The 25,924-nt window shown below is 37.8% G+C and overlaps 1 protein-coding gene across 4 annotated transcripts in view; it reads left to right on the forward strand.

The window, feature by feature from the left end:
* FAM120A (family with sequence similarity 120A) overlaps positions 1-25,924 on the forward strand; it is a 56,048-nt gene that overhangs the window by 3,420 nt on the left and 26,704 nt on the right. For 3 of the 4 annotated variants that reach the window (XM_056335675.1, XM_056335673.1, XM_056335676.1), the window contains exons 2-9: positions 3,291-3,537; positions 8,362-8,444; positions 17,329-17,457; positions 17,939-18,035; positions 19,140-19,240; positions 19,530-19,813; positions 21,228-21,315; positions 24,597-24,821. In XM_056335675.1, the coding sequence (XP_056191650.1) occupies positions 3,291-3,537; positions 8,362-8,444; positions 17,329-17,457; positions 17,939-18,035; positions 19,140-19,240; positions 19,530-19,813; positions 21,228-21,315; positions 24,597-24,821 (1,254 nt within the window). The remainder of the gene's footprint in view (positions 1-3,290; positions 3,538-8,361; positions 8,445-17,328; positions 17,458-17,938; positions 18,036-19,139; positions 19,241-19,529; positions 19,814-21,227; positions 21,316-24,596; positions 24,822-25,924) is intronic. The other variant, XM_056335674.1, reaches the window with a different exon arrangement.

The following is a 25,924-nucleotide window of genomic DNA, read 5'->3' on the forward strand; positions in this document are numbered from 1 at the left end:
TAGCACCGGGAGCTGGCAAGTACTTGTTAACAAAATACTGATCTGTTTGTGGGGGAGAGTTTGTTGCTGTTAGGAACGTTCATATCACTGAGCGACCACCGTGTGTGTCTGAACTGCAGTGGCTGTCTGAACTGGTCAGCTGTCTTGGGGATGGGAAGGGTATCAGCAATTCTGATTTGATGCTTCATTTATACAGCTGTTGAGAAACTGTGGATAACTGTTTTAAATTGTTTCATTTTCAGGTGAGAAAGTATATTTAATGGTTATAGTGGTAACATGCATAATACACATCAAAGATACTGCAGAACTTAAATTACATTCCTTTTCTGCTTTTCTTCTTCTCTTATACAATTTAAAATCTTTCTAAATCTACTTTATTACATTTATCTTTCTTTATACCTTACTCCAGTTTTATTCATGTTCTCCCCCATGCTCACTTTCTAGCAACCCTCCTGCTGGACAATGAGCAAATGCATCTTGAAAGGTGTGATTTTTATTTGCACGTATGGGTGATTTTTTTTTTAATTAACATACACATAAGACACTTGCCAAATGCTAGTGTTTTCTCACTTTGTTTTGAGAAGTTTGGATTGAGAATACTTATGAACTTCAAATATGAAGCTGATTTTCATATTTTCAGGAAACATTTGAGTCTTGAGTAGAAGAGCTGTGCAGAGTTAGGGACTCGCTATGAATTTAATCTATTTTGGTAATTAGAGGGGAGAAAAAGAGTAATGTCTTCTATCCAGAACAATTATAAATCACTTGCAGATGGTTTCAGCAGGATGTAAAAATAACAGGTTCCTCCAAGTTATAACGAATATCCTACGGGTTTTTAGCTTAATTGTGACCTGGTATTTTTCTGTTTGGGGGAGGGGGGAATAATTCTTAAAAGAAACTTTTAAACATTAGCAAACCTGCTTTGCATAAATATTTAAGCAGTGGATTAACTTAACATCTTTAATACTTTGGTGAGACTGTTTTGTTCTCAGTATCTTAAACATGCATGTGCCTGTTTACTCGGACAGGATTCTCTCTTTCTGATCCAGCACCATTAATGTTTACACAAGATTTAGACTTGAAAATTATTCCAAACTCCTGGCTGCGGTTATCCCTGCGTCCTCTCTGGGTTGATTTTGAAGTGTGCGTGTTGCCTGGGTATAGTTGCATCTTCAGACTCCCTCCTTTTCTGAAAGCTGCAAACTTAATTCTCTGACTCTCATCTTGTTAGAGTTTTATGTTGCAGGTTAACTGTACCTTGGTAAATACAGCTTTTTTTCCTGTGACGGTTCAATTATTTGAATGTGGATTCTACTATAACCTAAACATATTGCAGTTTCATGCTCATAGCTTGCTGTGTCAGATAGCTCTGTAAAATGGGAAGGGAGGGAACTGGAGGCTGGAGGAGGCAGAGGAAACAGTTTATAGGAGATCAGAGCTGACTGCACAAGTTTCCTCTTATTATCTGCATAGCCATGTCACATCTAGTGCTGCAAAAAGAATTCTTACTTTGTTTTTGACAGATGGCCTGTGGTTGTCATGTATGCGAAGATGTTGATTTTAGATACATGTACATAATTTAAATCTCTGTACCCTTAATAAAATAAAAAAACCAACCTGGGGGATTTTCCTGATTTAAAACATGTGAAGACTGGGGAGGGATGGTCAAGCCTAAATTGCCCTCGAGTTAGTAACTGTATAAATCTGGTATCTTTAAATTTTTCCAAAGATATTTATGGTGTCTTTCAATTCTCTGTACAGCAGGCGCATGTTATGCTATGTGATAATATAATTATTAGAAAAATCAATACACCTTTTTTTCTCACAAACAAAAGTAAATTTAAAAACCACTCTGATACAGTCCATCAAACACATTTCCAAAGATGTAACATTTTCTAAAGACTCTAAGGTGGTAGCATCAGGAGTAGAGAGAGTTTTGTGAGCCGGTATTGATCGTAGTAATAGAGTGAGGTGCTGACTGTTCAGCTGCTCAGGATTTTGCTAGAAAGGGAACCTGAAGCTACATAGGAAAAGCAAATTCTTACTCACCAGAAGACTAATTGGAGTAATGCATGAGTAGAAAAGGAAGGGTCACTGCAAACCTTCTGTTAAACAAAAGCTCTTTGCTGAGAGATAGATGACTGCAGGACGTTGGAGAGGGCTGTAGAGGTGTACGACCCTCGCTCATGTTCTCAAGGTTTTGGCTGCAGAGGAAATAGCATCACTAGCACTGGCGCTGTAGTTACTCATGCGTATTGTGGAGACTGAAGCTAATGGTTTTGTACTAGTCTATTTTGGGATGGCTTGCTATCTGCGTTGTTAAAATTGAATACTTGGTGATGGTAGGGTATACCAACACCCAACCTCTAGGGAGTTTTCTGGATCTTTATTATGTGTGTAGATGGTAAAAGCATTAGGCATCAAAAGCACTTGGCTCACTTTATTTTTGTGTGCTTGTATGCAGACTGTAGTTGTGACAGTTCCTGACAGCGTGTAGAAATGCAGGATTGTAGGTAGTAACCTGCCATCTTGGCTTTTTGTTTTAGTATAACCTTCTTGATGAGAAAGAGTTGCTTTTATATTTCCAGTGTTAGGAATTGTCCCATGTCTACCCTGCACAACGTGCCTGTTCTAGTCATCTGATTGCATGGTCTAAAATAACGTGCTTTGTTAGGCAGTGTGAGTTGAGAGGTAAAGTTTGGGCTGTAAACTGGAAGGAGTGTGCACCGTCAGAGACAGCTGTGCATAAATGAATAGGCTGAAGGTAGAAAGAGGAAAAAAATTGGCTTAACACAGCAAGGTAGACATCTGAAAGGTGAAGAAAGTTACCCCCGTTCATCTAGGGTTATGTTTTGTTTCTTTTAAAACAGGGCTGCACAACTTTACAAGGGATCATGTGATTCCTTTTTAAGGGTGCATCTTGCCTTGGTGAACTTCTTGAATATCTACAGCCTTCAGATTTTTCCCATGAGTTAATACAGACACTAGTATACTAATATGTTTAGAGTTTGAATGTTTCTGTTAATAAACAGTTACTTCAGATAGAGTTCAGTAATACATAATGCCACTTCAGTGTGCAGGCTTTCGGAACTTTGTATTGTGTTTCTGAGCGCTCCTTACATTCTGTCCATATGTGCTGCGTCATTGAATTTTTGAAATTACTTTAAATATACTGCAAGAGTTTCAAATGCACGTATATAGTTTCAGAAAGACCCAGTATATTGTAATACATGTGATAAATCAGTACTGCAATTTAACACTGTAGCTAATTACTCTGTCTTCCACTGTAGGTTGCACAGAGCATTGAGGATCATCATCAAGAAGTAATTGCTTTCTGCAGAGAAAAAGGTTTCCATGGTTTGGTTGCATATGACTCCGATTATGCATTGTGCAACATCCCTTACTATTTCAGTGCCCATGCCCTAAAACTGAGCCGTAATGGGAAAAGTCTCACAACAAGCCAATACCTAATGCATGAAGTTGCCAAGCAACTGGACCTGAATCCAAATCGCTTTCCTATTTTTGCTGCTCTTTTAGGTAAGTGAAGTAATAAAAGAACTTGATGCTGGTAGTCAGACGTGATTTCAGTTTCTGTTAACTGTTTTGAAATATATGTGTATAATTTGACAAAGCACCTAGGGAAAGACATCGCTTTGTTGCAGATATTCCTATTATACTTGAGGTGGGCTGGATGCGTTTTTATGAGGCCAGACATGCTGAATTTGTAGGGACCTGCAAGCAATGCAAATTGTGGCTGTCTAGAAACAGGAGTAGAGAGAACTCTGCAAAGCTCTGCCTAGCCAAAACGTTCTCAGTGGGTGGGGGGGGTTTGGGGCAGTTGTGGTTCTGCTAGTTTTGGTCTTCTATAGTACACAAGGTCTAATTTTAATAATATACTGGGAAAGCATACTTGTGTTCTGTTTTGTAGTCTTAACTAAAAATAACATCTACGGAGTGAAGATGTTTGCATTGCAGGGGCTTTTTTTCCCTCAGAAATGAATATTGGACAAATAATGGCAGCACATCAGCTGCACCAGAAATACATTAGATTAGATAATTGAGTGAAACTCCGCACATTTGAAAAGACTGGTGAACAGCATCTTACCATTCCATTAGTTTTGTCTGGATACTTTCTTGGCACTCCTGCTTCTAATTCTAAGTGGTATAGTATCTTTAAGTAGCATAGGCAGGAAGGACCTCGGTTTCACATCCCTGCTTAAATGGGACAATTTTAGCACACAGTGTTTCGACAGCACTGGTAAAGCGTAGCTGTCATGCTCTCTCAGATGGAAGAATGAATTAATTACTAACAAAGTTGACTCCAATGAATAACATCAGTTTAGAACAACATTCTAACTTCTTTTTGGGTAAATAAACACGGAGCAGCCATGTTCCTGATCTTGTACTGAGCAAACAAATCAAGAAAACTGGATTTTCTTTTTATTTTCTCACTGACTTTGTGCTTTGGTGCAGGTACATGATAGAAGAATAAAACGTAAAATTTGAAAGCTGTGAATGAAAGGGGCTGTGTATTACTGCTTTGGCATAGTAATGTTTTAGTTGTCCTTAATACTAAATTGTTTCTAGTCCAGGCAGGTACCTTCCATGTTAAGGAGGAGGAACCAATGCATCTTACAGTAGAAAGCCACAAGTATTTAACTAGTTCAAGTTGCTTTTACTTAGTGTATGTTTTTTCATATGTGGAATCATTACCTGCCTCATAGCTGTATGGAGGAATGGCAGATGACTGGCTAAGCTGCAGTTTTTGTTATAAACTCTGTGTAAATTGCATGACAGATGACTATTGCTAGGCTTTGTTTCAGAAGAGTCTATAAATAAGTTGTTGCATGCCAGTTCAGTGAGTAAGAATTACTGCTTGAAAAGCAGTTTCACAGTTGCAGATACGCTTTATAGAATTAATGTGAAGTACATGTGAATGACATTGTTTTAACTTGTCACTGAATTATAGCTGTGTGGCCAGTTGAGGCATTGGTTATATTAAATGGTAGGTAAATTCTGATAAATTTTCTGAAGTTTTTGCAATTTTATGCAAGAAGCTCTTGAATAGATTTCTCTTGGTATCTTACATGACAGTTTTCAGCCTGCTTTTAGAAGGAAACCGGAGGTCATTTCACATGATTACTAGAGATATATTTTGTAGCTTTTTTCCCCCCCAAATTGGTACAAAGGTTAAAAAACCCAGTTCAGCTACAAGTTTAGTTTTGTGTATTTTTATGCATTTCTTTTGTGTGTGTATATTCAGTATGAGTAAACAGAATAGAGTAAAGCTTATGGAAATCAGGGTTAGAAGATACTTTGGAGGTCTTCCTTTAATTAGTATTTGTTGGTGTTTGGGATTTTTTTGTATTAGCAGTGATTATATAAGCTTACAACAAATACCATTTGACTGAAAGTACTAGCAACATTTTTTAACTTTTGCAACCTTAGGAATATAGTAACTTTGGGAATTTTTTAAATAAAATACTAAATGCATGTATAGGCACATAATGGTGTGTAGCGTGGCGTACGTTTAAAGCAGGGTAGCTCATTCAGATCTAAACTTCTATATTTTTATTTAATACCTGAGGGCTTGTCTGGGTTCACAGGTTATTCCACCCTTAGTCCTGTGGCCTCTTTGAGTCTCTTACAAACCTGAGAAGTAGAATAAAGAAAATCACAATGAGAAGGAGTAAGTGAGCCCTTGATTACATGGGAAGGCATATGAAATCTGTTAGGTTGCTCTTCTGTTCTGGGTACATCAGTGTAACTCCTAATGCTAGTACTTTGTTTAGGAATAAAGTATTCTGAAATAATTGCAGTTAAGTTGCTGGTTTCAGCTTTAGGTCTGGAAATCTGTGTCCCTGTATACGAAAACTCAAAACTGCTTTGTGTTCAAACACTTTCTTGTCATTAACTTCAAGGGTTGATTTGGGGACAGTGAATAAAGAAAAAAATTCTTGAATGATTCAGCCAAACATGCAGCAGTTGGAGGGGTCTAAGGAACGACACCTAACTGGTCAATTAAAAAAAGTGTTCTCAATGGCAAATTATTTGGAAGTGAAAAGTCTCTATTGAAGTATTCCAGCAAAATATTTTTCTGACTATTCCAACTAGTCAAATTTTTCAATATTACTTTCTGAGAAGGTTTTGTATACACTGTAGTTGGTTGGCTTGTTTTACAGCTTTTTCCTTCTTACAGCTTTTCATGCAGAAGGATTTTCTAGTTCTAGCTTTATGATGTAAGGAGTATCCTTGTCATGGATAATTAAAATGTGGCCAAGATAACGTCCTCTGAGAGTGTGCTCTTAAAAAGTTCTGTCCTAGTTGCTGTTGATGTAAACAGGGAGTTGATTGGGGTTCTTCTGTAAATTTTGACTAATACTTCAGAATTATTTAAAAAACAAAACAACGAAACCAAACCCAAGCTTCAGCAGTAGAAAAACAAACACAGTGTGGGGTATAGGGCTGTAATTCAGTGAACTCTTCAGAAAGGGCAGTCGCTTCAATTAGTATCTAATTGCTTTTAAAAAAACCGAAGGCATACACTATAATAAGCCATTAAAATGGGAAAAATCAATATATGTTGAGGTTGTTCAGCCAGGTCAAGAAACAGAGGTTGCTTATGTAATGTTGATCTCTCTCCCACTGTGACAGTACTTCGTAACGTGTGTTTTAGTTACATAGCCTCATCCTGTTTCTCAGTAGAATTTTAGAACTATGTAAGGTAAGTACAGGCATACCTTCTTATCTGGACCACAGAAGACTGCTGCCCTTCAGTATGTGGTGAGAATTGACCATATAGTCAGACTGTCTTATATGTATGGTCAAGGGGATGGAATTAACTGAAATGACAGATGGAAACCAAACAAGATTGAGGTTTTGGTGGAAGGGAGAGAAGCTCTTGACTATTTTAAAAGGTAGTCTTAGCATCTGCAGGAGTTATTGTTAGTTATCACAAAACTGTGCAGTGTTCTGGCTGTAATTGATTTTTTTTTCAGACTTGCATTATAAAGGCTGTCTAATCCTACCTTGATTAGATTAGTAAGAATGTGGTTGTTATATACAAAGTTGTTGAATCCTTCGGATGTGAGTTTAGTTTAGCGCCTAATGAATAAAAATTACAATGTTTCCTTGCTGGAGATCTCAGCAGTAGGTGAAGTATTGATTGGACACAAAAGATTTCCCTCTCTAAGGGGACGTCTGCTAGTCACCAGGTGATGGGCAGCTTCCTTGGTTTTCACATCTTAGAATATTAAAAGCAAACTGAATTATTTTACAAGCAAAGTATTAAGAAAGTAAACAATTGTCATATTCAAAGAATCTTGTCGTATTCTTTATGAGTAGATGGGAGTTCAAGATGTTGTCCAAACTGTGAAATTGTTAAAAAAACCCCAAAACTGTAAATGTATTGACAGCAGTAAGAATTGTGCATTCACTGCTAAACTGCTGCTCTATAAAACCAGATATTGAAAATATCTTGTAAGTTTTCTGTTAGAAGTGTAGTAATACATTGTTTAGCTTTTCATAAAATTTGGATCCACAGCCCCTGAATTCTGTCAGTGGTTGATTAGTTGATTAATTCAAATGTTTGAAATATTTCCTAGTAAGAACTTTTAAGGTGGTTTTTCTGAGCATAATGTGCTTTGGGAAAAAAAAATAATTTAAGTGGCCTCCCATTTGGTATGAACAGCTTGGTAAATATAGTCACTCTCTCCATTCATTGAAACAACTACATAATTTCCCAATTACTTTGATGCTGCCAGCCCTGGCTCCTGTCTGACCTGGTCAGGTCAGTAAAAGAAACTTAGGAACTGGGAACCTGCTAAGTGTTACTGGAACTGTCAGTGTTCCTGAGGGTTAGATAAATTTGCCTGCTTGACCAACACTGCATGATGGAGCAGAGTGCAGATTCCAGAGGCAGCTCCCATGTGGATCAGTAACGGCACGTGTTGGGATGTGGGAAAGGCTTACCAGCTTGTGTCTGGGAACAACAGAGTGTGTTCTTACACTGCTGCACCTGCATTACTAAATCCTTTTGAGGATCCCCTAATAGGAAATCCCCTAACCGGACATGCCAGGTTGAGGTTGACACCGTGTGTTGTGACTGGCTCTGTTGCTTCTGTGAGTAAGCTGGGTTTCATGGAAGAGTGCTCCTCAAACGGAGCATGGTGTATTTTGCTGCAGTGGCAGCATGCTAATTAGGTTTTTCTGGAGTAACAAAAAGATGTCTGCAAGTTTAGTATCTCTGTTAATCCTGTTGATCGGGATTTAAGGACTGATTGCAGATTTGTTTTGCTGTGTGTAGAAACAGTGTGTAACATTTTATGGTGTACCTAAATAAAGTTTCACATTATGTTCTAGGTAATCATATTCTACCTGATGAAGATTTGGCTTCCTTTCATTGGAGTTTACTTGGTCCAGAACATCCACTAGCTTCACTTAAGGTACAAATTTAATATAACTACAAGCAATTAAGCTAAAATCAATCATAACATTTAATCAGAGCAGTGTAACAGATTAATTCGTAGCAACTATGCAAGGCTCTTGTTCTCGGTCACCCTCTGGTGTCCCAGTCCCTCTGTTGACTGCAGAGGATACCTGGGCCAATTAGCCTTACAAGGCTAAACTTAGCCCTTGTGATCCCCCCTCAGTGCCCTTCAGCTACGTGAGCTGTATAGCTTCAGTGTGCTTTGGCTTTCAGAATGTAGCTTCTTGCTGTCTTCTTTATTTAAGAGAATTTTTTGTTTAGTCATGTTCTTCAGCTGTCAAAAATAATTAGCTGGAGGTTTTCCTACCATATTGTTTTATTTTCTACTGATCTGAGTTTATGTGCAATAGTTTTCTGTACTGCTTAAAGTGTAAATATGCTAGAGAACAGGTTGCACAAGAAAGCTAATGTGGCCTTCAGTAGATTTTTATTTTTTTTAAGACAAGTAACTTGCGTCTGATGCTTTTAGTTTACAGTAAGTCTGTTCTGCTGCTTCATCACACTTGCTTTGTGCATCTGCCAAGTAGACAGCTATAAAAGGGAAACTGGACACATCAGAGAATGGGATAATAGTGACCTTTCTTTCTCTCTGCCACAATAGGCATAGCTTTTTCCCTTTCTCCTAAGGTGTGCCATGCAGCAAGTCAGTTTGCTTTTTGTAAATTCTGTAAGACTGTTTTGTTACATCTGCCACAAAAACAGGTGGGGTTTTTTCCCCTTCTGTTCTAAAGGTTTATTAATCATTGAAAAATTGTGAGGCATTTCGCTGAAGGTAGAATTTAAAAAGAGATTCAAGATTTTCAACAGAGTTTTTAAGGCTTGCACGTGCATTGCTTAGTCAACAGCTGTGACAATTTTGTTACGCTCATCCCCAATTTTGCTGCCGCTCCTGTGTTTAGAAAGGTAAGTGTCAGCGCATGGTAGTGGCAAAACTAAATATGCATGCCTGTTTGCTACTTCCTTGTAAAACTTGAGATGAAAAATGGAAAGACTCTGTCTGTATTTTCATTTTTTACTAAAAAGGTTAAAATGTTGGACTTCTCTGAGTGGTTGATAAACTTCCTGTTGTTCAGAATAGTTCTGTGTGTTTTAGGCTGAATAGACATGTTTTACAGCCAGTTCAGAATATGACTTCAGACACCTAGACCTTCTGAAAAGCTTTCTAAATATCTGAATTACTTGATGAGAATGAAAATTAGATACTTGTCACCTTTACTACTACATTTATGTTTTCAGGGGAAATACCAATTGGGCTTTATAGCTGGCATCCTAAGAAAATAAAACTTGTTTCCTTAGAGCATCACTGGACTGTCTTAGGCAGTCCTCCCTGTATTTGTTTAACTTGTTGGCCAAGGTTGATCAGATTTGAAAGCACTTCCCATTTGGCTGTTAAAGGCTCCATGAAAACTGATACACTGTTAGCACTGAAAAAGACTCAAATTAGTGCCCTCACTGAGGGAAAAGGCTAGCGCAACACATGATATGTTTAATTTCACAGCAGCTTGCTGGGCAGCCAAGTACATAGCCCCAAATTAACCGCAGCATTTCTGTCTCCTGGCTGATAATGATGTCAAAGGGAGAGAAGGAAGAAGGGCTAAAGCAACAAGGACACAAGTCTACAGGAAACCAATTTTCATTAGTTACTGGTCATGGAACAATTTTTTTTTTTTTAGCTTCAGTTTCAGCAGTGCTTATAATTTGAAATTATAACTTGTTTCAGTAGCTCATTAGTTCAGTTTCATTTGACATGCTAGTGTATCAGTGATGTCATCATGTAGAGGCCTCTTCTGTTAATTGTACATGTGCAGAAAGCAGTATTCCTTGTAAATTTTATGAATGCTTAAAAAAACTAAAAGGTGTGTTTATATCAGCCACAAGCTTGACTGCAAGAAGTAGTTTCAGAACAGTTACAAAAAGTGCAAGCTGTCGTGAAAACTGGAAATGTCGGTGGTGGAAGTTGTGGTGGTTGCCCAGGTTGTCATCCCTGGGCCATCCTTAACAAATTTTGCTTTGTTGCATCTATTTAGAGTTACTATTGAGTATTCTCCATACTCGGAACCAAAGGCTCTAATTCCACATCTCATTCAGCTCTGGGCTTAGAAAGCTTCTTTTCATTGTGTAAAGATTTTAATCTTGTGTGTCTAAGACAATATGATCTTGATCATCAGCACTAACAGGTTCCATTCCCAATGGCCTGATTTGTTGCTTTTCAGTGAGAACTATGACAGTTAATAATGTACAATTTATTTTCTGCATTCTTTCTGAATTTTTTATTATGATGTAGCAAAATGGTTACTCCTCCTATAAGAGAAGCTTTGCTAGTTTACCAATTTAAAAGTGTAACTTAGAAAAGAAACCACCAGTCTTCACTGAAAGAAAATTGGTGTATCTGCTCAGGTGTCAACATAGTGAGGTAAAAGAAACAAAACTGAGGAACCTGTACCTGTTTTAGAGAGAAACATGAAGGTGATGCATTCGTCTAGGAACAGCTGAGTAGAAATGTGAAAAAGGAAGGGATATGGAAACATGAACAAAGAATCCATATTTCACATCTAGAAGGAAATTAATCTAACAGTCAGGACATCTTTACATGCTGGATAAAAAGCCATGCATTTCAGAAGACACCAGCAGTGACCATCAGCTCAGCAAAACTTAAAGTTCCATGGACAAATTTAAATTAGAGATTTAAATTGCTATTGCTGCAAAAGGGAAAAAGAATACAAAACTCACACTGCAAGCTGTTCTGAGTCAGGATCTTGTCTGTCTAAATGTGCCTGTGTAAACAGATAATGCATCTAATAAATGTGTAGACCCATGCTTGTGTCCTGTTACCTGACAGAGCAGAATTCACTGAAATGACCACCTGAATCAGAAGTTGAAACAGAAAAGGAGTCGATAGGCTTCCTGAGAAATAATTTGATCACTAGACCTTGTTTGGAAACTAGAATTATACTACTTTTTATTTGTGTTCTTTGGGATTTATCTTTGACAAATACAATTTGGGTTTTGTTCTTGGGAAAGCTTGTTACGGTGTGAACTTCAAGATCAATGTATAATAACCCTCAGAATTACATTAGGAGGGCAGTTTCTTATCTCTGGAATGAATTTAGTACCTATTTGGGAGCACATACCACTGCAGAAGTGCTGACTCTTTATTCGCAAGGTAACCTTAGAAACAAGTCTTAATGCAATCTCCCTTTTTGAAAAAGGAGAGTATGCAGGGAAACCTAATCTCCTTGGTTGTTTCATCTCAGTGGAGAGGCAAAGAGAGGCTTCCAGAAAACAATGCAAAATATGCAGTTTAGGCTCCTTCTCTGAATTGCTCTAGGAAATTCCTGTCTTCAACGGGTGTCTGCCAGAGGGAGACTAATATGCTAAGTAGGTGCTTAGGTAATTTGCTGCTGCTCAGATAACAAAGGTGTACTCTTAAGATAGGCTCAAAGTAAGTGGTGTTTGTTTTGGGGTTTTTTATGCATCGCAGGATGATGCAGGTCAGAAAGGACCTCGGGAAGTCCTGTAGTCAAACCTCCTGCTAAAAGCATGGTCAACGTGAGGTCAGAACAGGTTGCTCAGGGCTTTGCCTAGACTAGTCTCAAATCTCCGAGGTTGGAGACAGCACAACCTGTCTGGGCAGCCTGCTCCATGGTTTGACAGTCCCGGTGGTAAAAATGTTTTGCCTTGCATACAGTCGGAACCCATCTTGTTTCAGGCTATGTCTGTTGTCTCTCTTCCACAGTGCACCACTGTGAAGAGCCTGGCTCCATGTGCTTGATAACCTTTTTGTAAGTATTGGAAGGCTGCTCCTGAGTATCATTGAAGCCTTGTCTTTGCCAGGCTGAATAAGCCCCATTCCCTCAGCCTCTTCCCACAGAGCAAGCTCTCCAACTCCTCAACCATCCTGATAGCGGTCTGCAGAACCCGATCAACTTTTCTGACAACTGGCTTGAGCCCAAAACTGAATGCAGTGCTCTAGAGGTGATCTAATGGAGTGCTGAGGAGCAAGATCCCTCAATCTGCTGGCTGTGCTCCTGCTGCACAGCCCAGGTGCAGCTGGCTGCCTCTGCTGCCAGGGCACCCGCTGGCTTACATTCGGTTTGCTGTCTTCCAAGAGCCCAGGTCCGTTCTGGCGTAACTCCAGCCTGCAGTGTAGCCAGGGGTTATTCCTGCCCAGGTGCAAGGCTTTGTTTTTTTAGTTGTTGAATTTCTTAAGGTTCCTGTTGGCTCATTACTTTATAGCTTGTCTGGGTCTTTCTGGGTGGCAGCCTAGCCCTCGTTCGTAGTAGCGTGCAGGGTTGTCACGCAGGTTGTCTCATATGAAGTCTGTCTGTGTAGCATCTTTGACTTGTGTTTCTGCTCTTTTCTTTCTGACATACTTTTTGTTCTTCTGTTTAGATTTGGTTTTCTCAGGGTCCTATGTGTATAAATTGTTAGCAAATGATCTCCATGTTGTATGTATTTTTGTTACCATCAAGACATGCAGAAGAAGAAGGAGGTCAGGTTCCCAACCAGGATGGAGGGAGGAGGAGAGAGAATTTCTAATTGAATAACCTGATCTTCAGGGAAAAGCTGAGCGTTGCTGGTTCGAAAGCATATTAGGTCATCCAGGGAACTTTGTGCCTCTTCAGAAAGCTTGCCATTAGATCAGATGCACTACAAGCTCATAATATTAAATTTTTTTAACATTCAAAGGCTGATGCAAGATCCAACCAGCTTGGATGCTATCTCTAATAGAAATTACTAGACAAAAATAACAAAACCCAGGCAGTTTGTTCTAGTATTCTTCATATCTTCAGCCTTTCGTCTCGCCAGTGAAAAAAAAAAAGTTCCTTAGGTGTCACCTCACAGTAACTGAGTGTTAGAGTTCTCTTTTTTTTTTTTTTTTTTTAATGAAGATAAAACTAAACTGATTATCTGTTTCCAGCAGGCACAACAGTAAATGCTGTGTTGATGTTTTAAAGGCTTCACTTCCTGAAGACAGTGGGCAGCTGGAGTTGTCCCAGAACTGGGGAGCTTTTCCCAAGTGTAGTTAGGTATCTTCTACAGTATCCTAGTAATCCCCTGGAGTTACGCATATGTGAGTCTGTTCCCTTTCAATAAAGTATTTTTGCAAGTTTGTTTTGTCAAAGCCAAGACATTTTGATCTTGTAGCTTCTGGGCTAGTAATGTTGCTCTGTGACTCTCATTTGGACAAATACCTGTGTAGAATTAATTTCCTTTCCTGACTTAATCTTTTCAGAGTGCATTAATAGGTCGCTTGTGATTTTTGTCAGTGGTCTGTCATGAAACTGAAGTAGTCCTTTTACAACTAGCAAAAAACCCGTGCTGTTTTAAGATGTTATACTTTCTAACCTGATCACCTCTAAGTGTGTGATCCACCCCCATGTTTGCCTTTCCTAAATTGTTTTTCCATGTTGCTTGTCTGAAACTCCTCTGTAGAGGATATGGAAAAAATAGCTTCTAGGAAGAAATCTCTTATAATAAGAAGCTGGTAAAAAATGATGCTGATTTTGCTGAAATGCTTTATGTGCAACTAAAAGTACACTTGAATGATGAACATGTTTTCTGTAACTTTTGCTGTTAAGTCTTAGTTTTTCCTATACCTAATACTTAGTAAGACTTAGCCTGTTTTTTAATGCACACAGTATTAGGAACATTATTTATGGTTCAGTACAAAATCTACAATTCTAGATTTCCACAAGGTTCTAAAATGAATAAAAATCTTTAATATCAGGAAAGTACATCTTATTTCTCCACTTTTAATTTCTGGCTTCTGTCTAGGTCTTGACATTTTTAGTTTCGAGGGTATGCTCACATCTGGACTGGATGTGTATTGAAACAGAACAAAAGAAAATAAAATCCAAGTATCTGAACATGTCTCTAAATCTATAATACATAACATTCAGAAGGTCTCACTTCAGGAATTAAGAATATGTTCCAGTGAGGTCTTTAGGCTGTTTGTCTAAAAGCAGCTAAACTGGGGACAATACACATAGTAAACCCTTGATATGTCTTGCTTGAGCGTCATACTTCTAGGGTCTGTGCTGAATAGTAGTGCTAGAGTGATGTGACATCTTCTCTTGATGCTAACTGTTTATGGATTATTAAATATTACTATCTTGGAGATCACATAAAACTAACGATGGATTGCTTACTCCTTTCATACACTGAATTTTCAAGCAGAGATTGCAGAAACACTTAGGTAGTAACGCAGGCTTTCTCCAAGGGACTCTGCAGAGAGCACGTCTAACGTGACACAGCCATGTCATGATTCAGCTGCTTTAGAGATGTGTAATTGTTACACGTACGAATAAAATGGTAGGTGTTCATAAAATGACTTAAATTACCAGCGAGAAGAAAATCTATTGCTTCTGCTTGCAGATACTGGGTGCAAAATTTTGTCATCAGTATTTGTGACTGTAAACTTATATGTGAATGTGATCCATATTTAGTACTGTTGTATATATTCGGAATGCACGCTAGTGAGAATTTAGAATTTACTATCTGAAATAGAAATAATTACCATGCCACTGACTACACTAAACAGAACTGTTCTTAATTTAGGCTTATAAAATCTGGAGCTTATCTCTGGTAGAGACTGACCAGAATGAAGATCCTGACATTTGCAAAAAGCAGATATTAGAGAGGGAAATTAATAAAAATGGGAATCTGGGCAAAAATTCCATGGTCTAAATATGAAGGTGGCAGTCTTAAGAAACTGCATAATGAGAGGATCAAATAAGGGCAGGAAAGAAAATAATTACATATGGTAGACGCCATATAAAATAAAAATGGCTCCTGGTACAGATTTTGAAGTTGCAAAGATAAAACTAATGAAGTATTAATCAGAATTTTGCATAAACATTTCTGACAAGACTGAATTGCAGTATTTTCTAGAAAGCTATTATACCTGTGTGTAGAATGCAAGCATAATGATTTTTCACATTTTCTCTTATCTTAGAAATAATAAATAAATTACAATAAATAATAAATAAAGTTAATAATAAAGCACTCTCCAGCCCTGAATGCCTGAATTTTGCAAGTAGGCAGATGAAAATATATTACAAGCAAAAAAACCTTGCTGCCCCTATAGGCACAGATGTAGTGCTCCAGAATTGTACAAAGGTTCTAAACAGAATTTTTATAAATTCCTCAGGCATCCTCTAAAATGTAGGACACATAGTTGGAGACCTCCTTCCTGCCCCTCCGAGCGTGCGCGTTGTGCCGCACAGAGGGAAGGTAACGAGCTGAAGCTGATTAGTGCTGCAGACCCAGCCAGCAGCACCGCACGCTGCTCTTCATTTCCCAGCACTCCGGGATGGTCGCCTGACCTGAGGTTTCTGTAACGCAGACAGGATCACACAGGGCATGTAAGAGCAGTAATTCCCATAATCATATACTGAATAATCCTCACTTTATTTTCAAGAGGAGCCTATTGAGAATGTTGAGGTGGAAGTCCAGTGTTTCCAGAACTGTCCAGTTCCCCTCCGTTCCATGTGAACACAAGAAGGGATCAGGCCAAAGAGCTGACCCTAGAACTTTCTGGTACAGCGCATCCATCTGCAGCTGCTAGTCACTGAGCTGCGGGAGCTTCATCTGTAGGGGCTTTGGACATGGTCCCACAAAGTTCTTCCAGCTCGCTCTTCTTGCTACAAAGAGAGGTCTTTTTCTACAAAGTCCAAAGTGATTCTTATCTTTTCAAATCCATGGCCTGAGTCAGTGACCAGTGAATCAATGGGAATTTGTTTTCCTAACAGCTTGAGTAGACGGTAGGGTGGACTCTGATTTGTAGACAAATCTATGGTTCATATCAGCTCAGGTCATAAACGAGGGCAATTTTTAGCATGCATTTAAGTGCGTGTTTCTTATCTGTTTAAAATAGTTGGTCAATATGGGAGGTCAGATACATCCATCGCTGGATGATGAAATGGCAGGTTTTTTAATGTCAGAATATTGAAACTATTTTATCAATGGAATTATCTTAGGAATTTCCTCTGCGTCTGCAAGAAGAGTAACCAGCCCTGTAACCATCTTGATATTGAAATGCTTGAAAGAGAAAGTAACTATGTCACATCATAGCAACAAGGCCAATCCATATATCGTTCTTTGTTGATGTATGATACAAAAGAGAAAAAAAATTCTTGCCTGAGATGTTATATATAATGTGAAGCTATTACTACAGATAAAGGAATATACAAAATTTGAAAACATAAATTATTAAACTATGTAATCTTCAAGTAAAAATATTTAGACCAATTTCTGTAGAATCTTGAAAATAAGTTTCCTCGAAATACTCCTTTTCTGCATTTGTTTTTCAGATCCTCCCTTTTCTGTGTGCATAGAGATCTTCCTGTTCCCAGTGGATCTCTCTCATCAATTCTGATACCACTTTATATTCAGAATAGAACGTAAACTGCATCAAAATAACATTTTCTGGCATATGTGTGTGTATATATGTATATATATATAGAAAATTGATGTATCCACATCAGATAAAGTGTTTTGCACTAGAGAAAATATCCAACTGCAAAGCAGTAAAGTAATTGGCATTGTTGATCTTGTTTATTGTTGGAGCTGATATTTAACCAGCAAATATTTGCATAGAGGTGCGGTTTCACATAGATACATATAAATACACTGTAGATGAAAAACATATGAGTCATTGTTTAAGGTGAAGTCCTAAAAACAAGGTGGAAGGCTCAAAAATTTTTAGCTACTAAATCTGGCAACATGGAATTTGTTGAATATGTTTTCAATAAATAAAAAGGTCAGTTCTCTGCTTTGTAAGTGAAGTATCTTGGGCTACCCTGTTATTTCATACTGGCATGTGTTTGTTTGCATAGGTACGTGCTCACCAGTTAGTTTTACCACCTTGTGACGTAGTGATCAAAGCTGTAGCTGACTACGTCCGTAATATTCAGGACACCACTGATTTGGATGCCATAGCAAAAGATGTTTTTCAACATTCACAGGTAAAGTATAAAGCAAAAAATCGGTTGGTCTGTTTTTTTTTTAACCAGTTGTGCTATACATTTGGGCTGAAGAATTGCATTCGCTAAAAGTGGTGTTTTGCATCAGTTGGTAATAGAAATCTGTTGGTATATGCAGTGTCTCAGATACCATAATTTCACTTTCCACACTTTCTTAAGGAAAAAATACTGCATTTACCCTCAGTGCCTTAAAATGAAATTCTTGTTAACTAAAGGGGTTTTGTGGTCTGGCTTTGTGCACTGACATTGAGAATCAGAGAATCAGGAAGTCAGTATTTTCAAGCTTTATCCCTACGTGGATTGACGTGATATTTCTTGAGCTGGAGTAGTGCTGTAGTCTTCAAGGGTCCATAAGCGTTAATACCGTGTGTGATACGGTATACATTAACTGCTCTACAGTACAGTGCTGACCTATAGATGACATGCCTGGATTTGCTCCTGACTGATCTTTTTTTTATTTTAGTCTAGAACAGATGACAAAGTTACTCGATTTAAGAGAGCAGTTGCTTATTACTCGGCAACTAATAAACCTATGCCATTTCATCCACCACATTACCTAGGTAAGTAATCAAAGAAATAAGGCTTTTCATTTTAGCTAAAATCTGGGATAACCCTAAATCAGAAATAGTATTATTAGCAGTATCTTACAAAAATATTTCTATTCTCTGGCAATTTTCATTGGTCCTTGAATATGAGGTTTCAAAAGAAGGTTTTCACAGGACACATGCAGAAGTGGTGCTCTTTCCCCAAAAAGAGGAGAGCAACCTGGACTGATTTTCCTCGTAGCTATTGCTGCATTGATTCTGCCATTAGGACACTTGAGAGTATGGTGGTGTAAACAATTGAAATCTGGTGACTGATTCCAATCATGAGGGCAGTTTCTATTTCTGTTCCATAAAACTGGTTTCCTGTTTCTCAATGAACTTATCTGACATGTTTTAGAAATCCCTTTATAGTCTTTGATGTTTTTATGTCATATCATACCTGCTTAAATTGCAGCCATGAATTGTTTTGGCATTACAGGTTATTCTCAAGGCTTACAAATTAACTGTATGATCACAGGATTTACTACATGTACCTCATTCTTAACACTAACACATAATTTGAGCTGAAATTTTCTACAAATTTCCAGTTACCATACTGGTATACTAATACAGATTTTTCCTTGGTTTTTGTGGGGTGTCTTTAGTTACAGTCAAAGACCTGCATTAAAGGGCATTAAGGCTAATCTAGGTCAAATATTCAAATGATAGAAAATGCCAGCATTACATGTCTGCGTGACATTGCTTTTGCCAACTCCTCCTTTATGACATCTTGGGCTTTTTTTTTTTCTTTTAAGCTTCCTTTAATTCCCAGGTAGAATAGAAATGTGCAGTAGTGAGAGACAGAAAGAACTGAGAGGAGGTGAGACAAATAAAATAGACTTCACAAGCTACAAAGTATTTTTATTAAAAGACAAAAATTAATGAAACTGATTTAAAGGCATACTAGAAAACAGTAATGCTAACAGAACAAGAATAAATAAACTATAAAAGCAAAAGGATAAAAAGGATAGCAATTGTGTCAGTGCGTGTTTTCATGAGTGGTTTCTTTTCTTTTTTTCTTTCCTCCTCCCCCCCCCCCCCCCCCCTTTGCTTTTTTTCCCCTCCCTGTTTGCAATACAGCAGCCAGACCAAATCAGTTTGGTATGCCTGGGATAGTGCCACCATATGTTCCTTCTCAGATGCTTAACATTCCACAGACCTCACTACAAGCAAAACCTGTGGTAAGTATAGACCTCTGCCCTTCTCCTTGGGAGAAACCTGCTGTGCTCATCAAATTAAAATCTAGGTGGCCAAGGTATATCTTAACTTTTTTTAGCATGGGGATTCACTGATTGAATTTTAAGTCTGGAACTATAGTGATGCTGTAGACCCCGGCAGAACAATTCTTGTGGATATTCAAGATGGCTGAGTTTTAACGTGTGTGTTTGGAAAATGCCACTTGATAAATAGTTTGTTTTTTAAAAAAAGCCTTTTTGTTACCTTCACTTAAGAATGATCACTTTATTTTAGGCCCAGCAGATGTCCAATCAGGGTGGGGCCCAAGGTCAGGGTCCATACCCATATAGTCTCTCTGAGCCAGCCATCACCTTGGAAACAGGTGGAAAAAGTCTTTCTGAGCAGAACAACTACAGTAACATTCCTCACGAAGGAAAACATACACCATTGTATGAACGATCTTCTCCAATAAATCCAGCTCAGAGTGGGAGCCCTAATCATGTGGATTCAACCTACTTTCCTGCCTCTTCTACATCTTCGTCCTCCGACAATGATGAAGGCAATGGAGGTGCAGTGAAGTAAGTTTTTCATGAGGGTGTTTTCTTACTCAGCTTATGTTAAAATAAATTCACGTTCAGAGTCATTCACCAGTATCCTGAAAGCAAGAAATCTGCAAATTAGTGATATGATAGACCTTAAAAAATAGTTTTAGGTCACTATGACTGCAGACACATCCATGGTTCACTCTAGTTGCCTTGCTCCTTAACAAGCAGAAATCCAAAACCAAATAATGTTGGGTGTTTTTCCACTTCTGCCCTTATGTTTTATTTAAAGAAGGAGAGAGTGAGGTTTTGGTAAATGTCATAAAGCCTTCAGGTTCTTTAGGTGGTATGAAAGAAATATTCCTACTTCATAGTATAATTCATAAAAATTTTGGTAGCTAAAAACTACAAAACTTCACTGAATTTGTAATGTTTATGCCGCTTAAATTTTGGGATAATGTGGCTTTGCACAGAAACCTAGTATGAATGTCAGAAATTCACCACTTAGGACAGTGACTTAAGAGCCCTCATTGACAGGCCACGCGTGGGACAAAGCAGCAGTGGAATTGTTTTTGCTCTGTTCTACTAATGTGCCTTGTTTACTGTGGAAGTATTTCTGGCTTCCTCTAGATCATATGTCTGGCCTTGGCAGTAACGTTGTGCAGACTTTCATTTAATTACTGCTTCCTGACCCACAAAAAGGAAATTTGAACAGCGGCAGTTTGTGTTTACCTTTGTCTTGTTAGGTGTAGTGGCTTACAGTGTGAGAATCAAAGCCTGGGGCTTTAGCAGTGTGATTTAGCCTGAGGTTGCCTCTAAAAGTATGGGGTTGTGTATAATAGTGTAAGTATGTTAATACTGGGTATTAAATACTGAGTGTGTCTGCAAGTATGCATGATGGCTTGGACTTCGCTTTTTTGGTGCAGGCTATCCACTTTAAATATAATCATGTGTTTTGCTTAGTAAATCAAGTAAGTTTGTATGGTTTCCATGCAGTGTAGAACTGGAAATGTACCTGCTTTAGAAAAAATAGTATATTTTTCAGCATTTTTATAGTGTTGCCTTACGCATTTTATGCCATAAATCTTGAATAAATTCAGAAACTGAAATGTAGACAGTGTAATTTATATCGCAGTTTGGAGAAGCAGTTTTCTAATTATGGGGAAGTTACTTGGCATAGTGATAGATATTTAATCAAAAATTTTTTCTGCATGAACATTATTTAATCATTGTAATATACAGCTTTTAAATACAATCCACATGTTGACATAGTGTAAATGAATGAATGTTGGTATTGAAGTCTCTTCAAGACTTACAAATTGACATTTCTAATACAAAGCATCCCTTAAAATCAGAGGCTCCGGCCCACAGCAATAACAGTCACCAAGTATTTATCCCATTGTATCTTAAAGAGCACTTTAATACTGTGTTTTCCTTTGTTGTCCTTCAGCCATGTCAGTGGGAACAAAATAGGCTGGGAGAAAACAGGCACCCAGTCGGAAAGTCAAGCACGTGGAGAGCTGGGAGACCAAACAAAGGTAATTCTTTACGTTCCAAACATCACAATTTTTTATTTTATATTAAAGCTTTACAGCAAAGTCCTGAGTAGAATTTTCAATATTGATCTGTAGGATTTAGTGTAAACTTTTACACATTTTTTTGAATTACAAAACAACAGCTTTAAAGCACAGTAAGAAGTTTTCCAAGGAATATTGTAGTGTATACATACAAATGAAAAATAAATGGGTTGTGTTAGTAAATACCAAATATAAAATAGAAGGAAATCAATAAACTTTTTTACTCACTAGCTAACCATCTCATCCTTAGCTATTGCTGTCTGTGTTTATAGTAGTGCATTATTTTAGTTTTTATTAAGGAGTACAGTAGTCTCAAGTGTCCCTGGGTTCAAAGTCCATGTCTCATAACCTGCAGTGTAATGAGAACAGCTCTAGCACACAGCCACAGACCATTATAGGTGTATTAAAGCTCAGCTGAGGGGTAGAAGTCCTTTATAACCGCCTGGTATGAATTTCACGTAATATATAAAGTAGCTCCATGGAACCAGTTAGAATGTATTGCTACTTAACTGAGTAAGGATGGGATAACTAAGCCCTTGATAGAGACTTAACATTATCCTATTAAATTTCTTCAAGATTTGAAACTATTGTCAAATTAAGAGTATGATGGTCTGTATGTATTCCAAGGTTGAACCGTGTTTGGAAAGAACATTCAAAGCCTTTGCACTTAGTATCTCCAGAACTTTGTGATGGAAACTCTACACCACTAATTTTGTGTCAGAAAAACCCAATTACCAGTTAGTTACACTGCAGACAAACAGAACATTTTTCCTGTACCTTTGGCATGGAAATTCCAGTAAGCCTGAGCTTTGTGCTGAAAATATCAAGCTGATGATTTCATCCATCAGTGGTTATTATTTTTGCAGACTACGCCCCGTACGATAATTGTATCTGCCTGCAGATTAGTCACCATATGCAAATGCTAATCTGACCTATTACATTCCATTCTTCTGTGTATTATGGGCCATGTAGGAAGCCCAGTGCATCCCAGCTGCAGCCCTGCGTGTGTGCTGCACAGCCCCGTGTCCTGCGGAGGGGGGGCGGGTAGCCAGGGTGGCAGTAGTGCCTCCTTGAAGCTGGGCGATGGACGGGTGGGACATGCTGCACCGCCTGTCTTCATACATGCAGAAGTAGCTGTATGAGTAGTGATTAAACTTCCCAATAGATGTATACATGCAGTCCCACTTAAATGAATCCAAATTAATTTATAAATGCTTGTGAGTTTTCCTTGCCTGTTTTGTTTTTTTTTTAGTATCAAACCACTTCTTAGTCTTCAGTAGCAGGAGAGGAGAGCTGCATCTGTTGAGCCTGACAGGGAGGATGATGAGTACATTTTGTAGATGAACTCATTTCCTAGAGAGGTATATATTAACAATTTAAAAAAAGAACTATTTCCTCAAGATTCAGCTGAGTACGCTGTGAATTTCTGAGGTAATTTAAAATGCTGAAAATCTAGCATAGATCAGACCAGTAGCAGCAGTCTTGACACTACTTCCACTTGACTTAAAATTCTTTGCTCATAATTGTCTCACTGCATGATTATACATGACAAAGGTATGCTCATCTCATTTGGGTGGATGTATATTACTAAAGAAAAACCCCAAACTTTTAACTGCAGTAATTCCTCAGCTTAGGTGTTTGAATATCCCTGGAGCAGATCCAGCACTGCAAATGGGGAAGGAGTTGCTAGCATCTGTGGGGTTTTTTGTCTTCCTTCCATGTCCCCAGTACTTGGCAGTTCTGTAAACTTCTCTTTCTGGTCCAGTATCACTGACTTCTAGTTGTTGGAGTAGTAGAAGAAAGGGACAGAAATATTTAAAGTGATAAATATTTGATAATATAATACAGATTTAATAGAGCTGTGATAGCTCGTGTGTTTATAAAACCATTCTGTATTAGTTTATTGTGTTCAAGTGTTGTGGTTTACAAGTTTTAACCTTTTCTTCTGTATGTTTTTATTTTTGTACATAAAATGAGGTCTAGATTACCAATGCTAAAATCTCATCTTTCAGTAATGTTCTCTTTGATTGTGTGCTTAAAATGTAATCTGAAATTAATGTTGCCCCTTTGATACTTTGCTCAAGCATGTTTTTACTAATATGCACCTTTCTAGAGAAGGTTTTTGGAAGCTGCATGGGTTTGTTTGGTTTCATATGCAAGTTTGTATTTTTTCTGAGAGCCTGAAGTAAACAAGCTGAGCTTGTTTGGGCTTATTTTTATGTTGCTTGTTCTGTGAAATTTCATGGCTTTGGCCATTTCTGTTTCAGCTTTGCTTTTGAAGTCTCATGAAGCATGTGAAATTTTCTACACAAATTCTGGAAATACTCATGCATGTTATATCAAGTAAACAAATTTCTGTCTCAAAAGTATTTAATGCTACTATAATAGTTTATAGGTATAAAACCAGTATGAACCCTTAAGGTAAAAACAGCTTTCAGTTTTGAAGACAAGGATTTTTAGGAATTAAGTCTACTTTTTTTGGTAGTATCTACGAGAGATACAGCATAAATGCTTAAAAAAGGCTTATTCACTGGGAGCTTTACAGTATGTTTTTATGCATCATACTTTTCCTATAAATTTGTGAACTACCTTTCTAGAAGTGGAATAAAATGCCACTTGATCTTCCAGTCAGAAAATGTTGCCATTTTCTCTTACAATCCTCTTAGACAGAAAAATTCAGTTTACAAAAAAATCAGACAAAAGCAACTAAACTTTTATAAGGCTTTTGAGTTCAGACACTATATTTTAAATGTCTTTAAATTGAACTATGTAGGGTTTTTTGCTTCATTTAGAAATGCAAACTGAGGAGGTGGGTGTTAATGGAAGTCTTGATAAGTTTCAGACTTTGTGGCTGTCAGTTAACCCATTTAGTTGGTAGTATCTTGGAAATAGTTAAGAGGTCATTCACATTTCATTAAGAGGTCATCAGTGTCCCTTTTGTATTGTGCAATTAACAATTAAAGAAAATAATAATTTCTGTTGCTCTTAATAAATTAAAGCTTTACTATATTTATTTTTTCAGTAATTTGCTTCTGCTAGCAACCGTTGTCTAAAAGTTTATGTTTTCTGAAAATCTTCTAGCCAGCTTTTGTTAATGTTTTCTATATACCCATACAACATGACGTGAAGATTTACTATTTTCACTGTGGGTGAAGAAGGAAATTCGCTGTTTCTCTTGGCTGGGATCCTGGGATGTTTCCGTACACATTCAAAAGTACTTTATTTTCTGTGTTCTGTTATAGGCAGAAGGTTCCTCTAGTGCTTCTTCAGGAAGTCAGGCAGCTGATGTCAAAGGGAATCAAACCAGTAATCCACAAATCCCATGCCTCTTGTCAATGCCCACTAGAAACCACATGGATATTACTACCCCTCCATTACCTCCTGTAGCACCTGAAGTATTAAGAGTGGCAGAACACAGGCACAAGAAGGGGTTAATGTATCCCTACATCTTTCATGTCCTAACCAAGGTATGACATTTTAAAATTACATACTGTGAAATAATGATTCTATAAAGATAATTGCACTTGTGTTTCTGTCTAAAGAGTATCATAAATGTACATCCTTTTTAATGCTTTAAGTTTTGGTCCGTTTTAGTGCTTCTAACAATTTTTCCCCCCTGTTTTGTAACCACTGATCTCATTAGTTACATTGTTCCAATAAATATGAAATGACTGTAATTAGAAGTGTTTACTTACAAAAATAATCATTTTTCCTGAATATATGTGGATATTTTTGTATCTCTACACATGTGTGTATATGTCTTTGTATGTGTGTGTTTATATGTGTCCAAGTGTTTTTATATAGAGCCCATTTCCATCCAAAAACTCCTGCGTATGTGCTTTGGTGTCTGTGCCAAGTCTTTTCTATTTTCAGTGTTCAAAAATACTTAGATTGTTTTCCCTCACAATCTGATCCCTCCCATCCCTGCTAGCTAGCCCTGATAGGAACATAGTAGCTATAAGAAATCCCTTTTGTGCAGTCTGAAAACACAATTATAGATGAACTCGACGATGTTCTGAATTTTTGTTCATTTTAGTTTGGAAGAACATTTCTGATGGCTTTTTTTTTGTTTTTTTCTTGGTTTGGCTATTTTATGTGCTAGCCTTCAGATCCCCAGGTAAGCTGCAAGCATTTTCACGCAGCCTAGGACTCAGTGTGTCCAGTGGGGAAAAAAAAAAGCAAAGGGAGAGCTTCTTACAGAAATAGGCAGTGATAACCTGCTTCATTGTGTCTGGAAGCTGCTGAAGTCTGCTTTGTGTTGAACAGGGAAGGACACAGAGCAGTGATATTCCTGCACAACTCCGTATTTGACTTAATGTACTCTCAAAAGACCTGTTTGTTGTTCCTTCTACATACAAAGAGATGAGTCCCAGCATAAGACAACTTTAAACTTCTTCCCCTTTTTAGTGTTCAAAACTCCTAGTACTGGTTCTCATCAAGCCCATTCAATGTACATATTTGTTCAGCATCTAGCAAAATGGCACTGTTGGCATTCCTATTAACTTATATTCATCTTAAAAAATCTGCTTCACGGCAACAAGGACTGCAGGCAGGAATTTGAAATCTGTAA

The sequence above is a fragment of the Falco biarmicus genome, chromosome 4, assembly GCF_023638135.1.
Source record: "Falco biarmicus isolate bFalBia1 chromosome 4, bFalBia1.pri, whole genome shotgun sequence".
In the NCBI taxonomy this organism is placed as follows: Eukaryota; Metazoa; Chordata; class Aves; order Falconiformes; family Falconidae; genus Falco; species Falco biarmicus.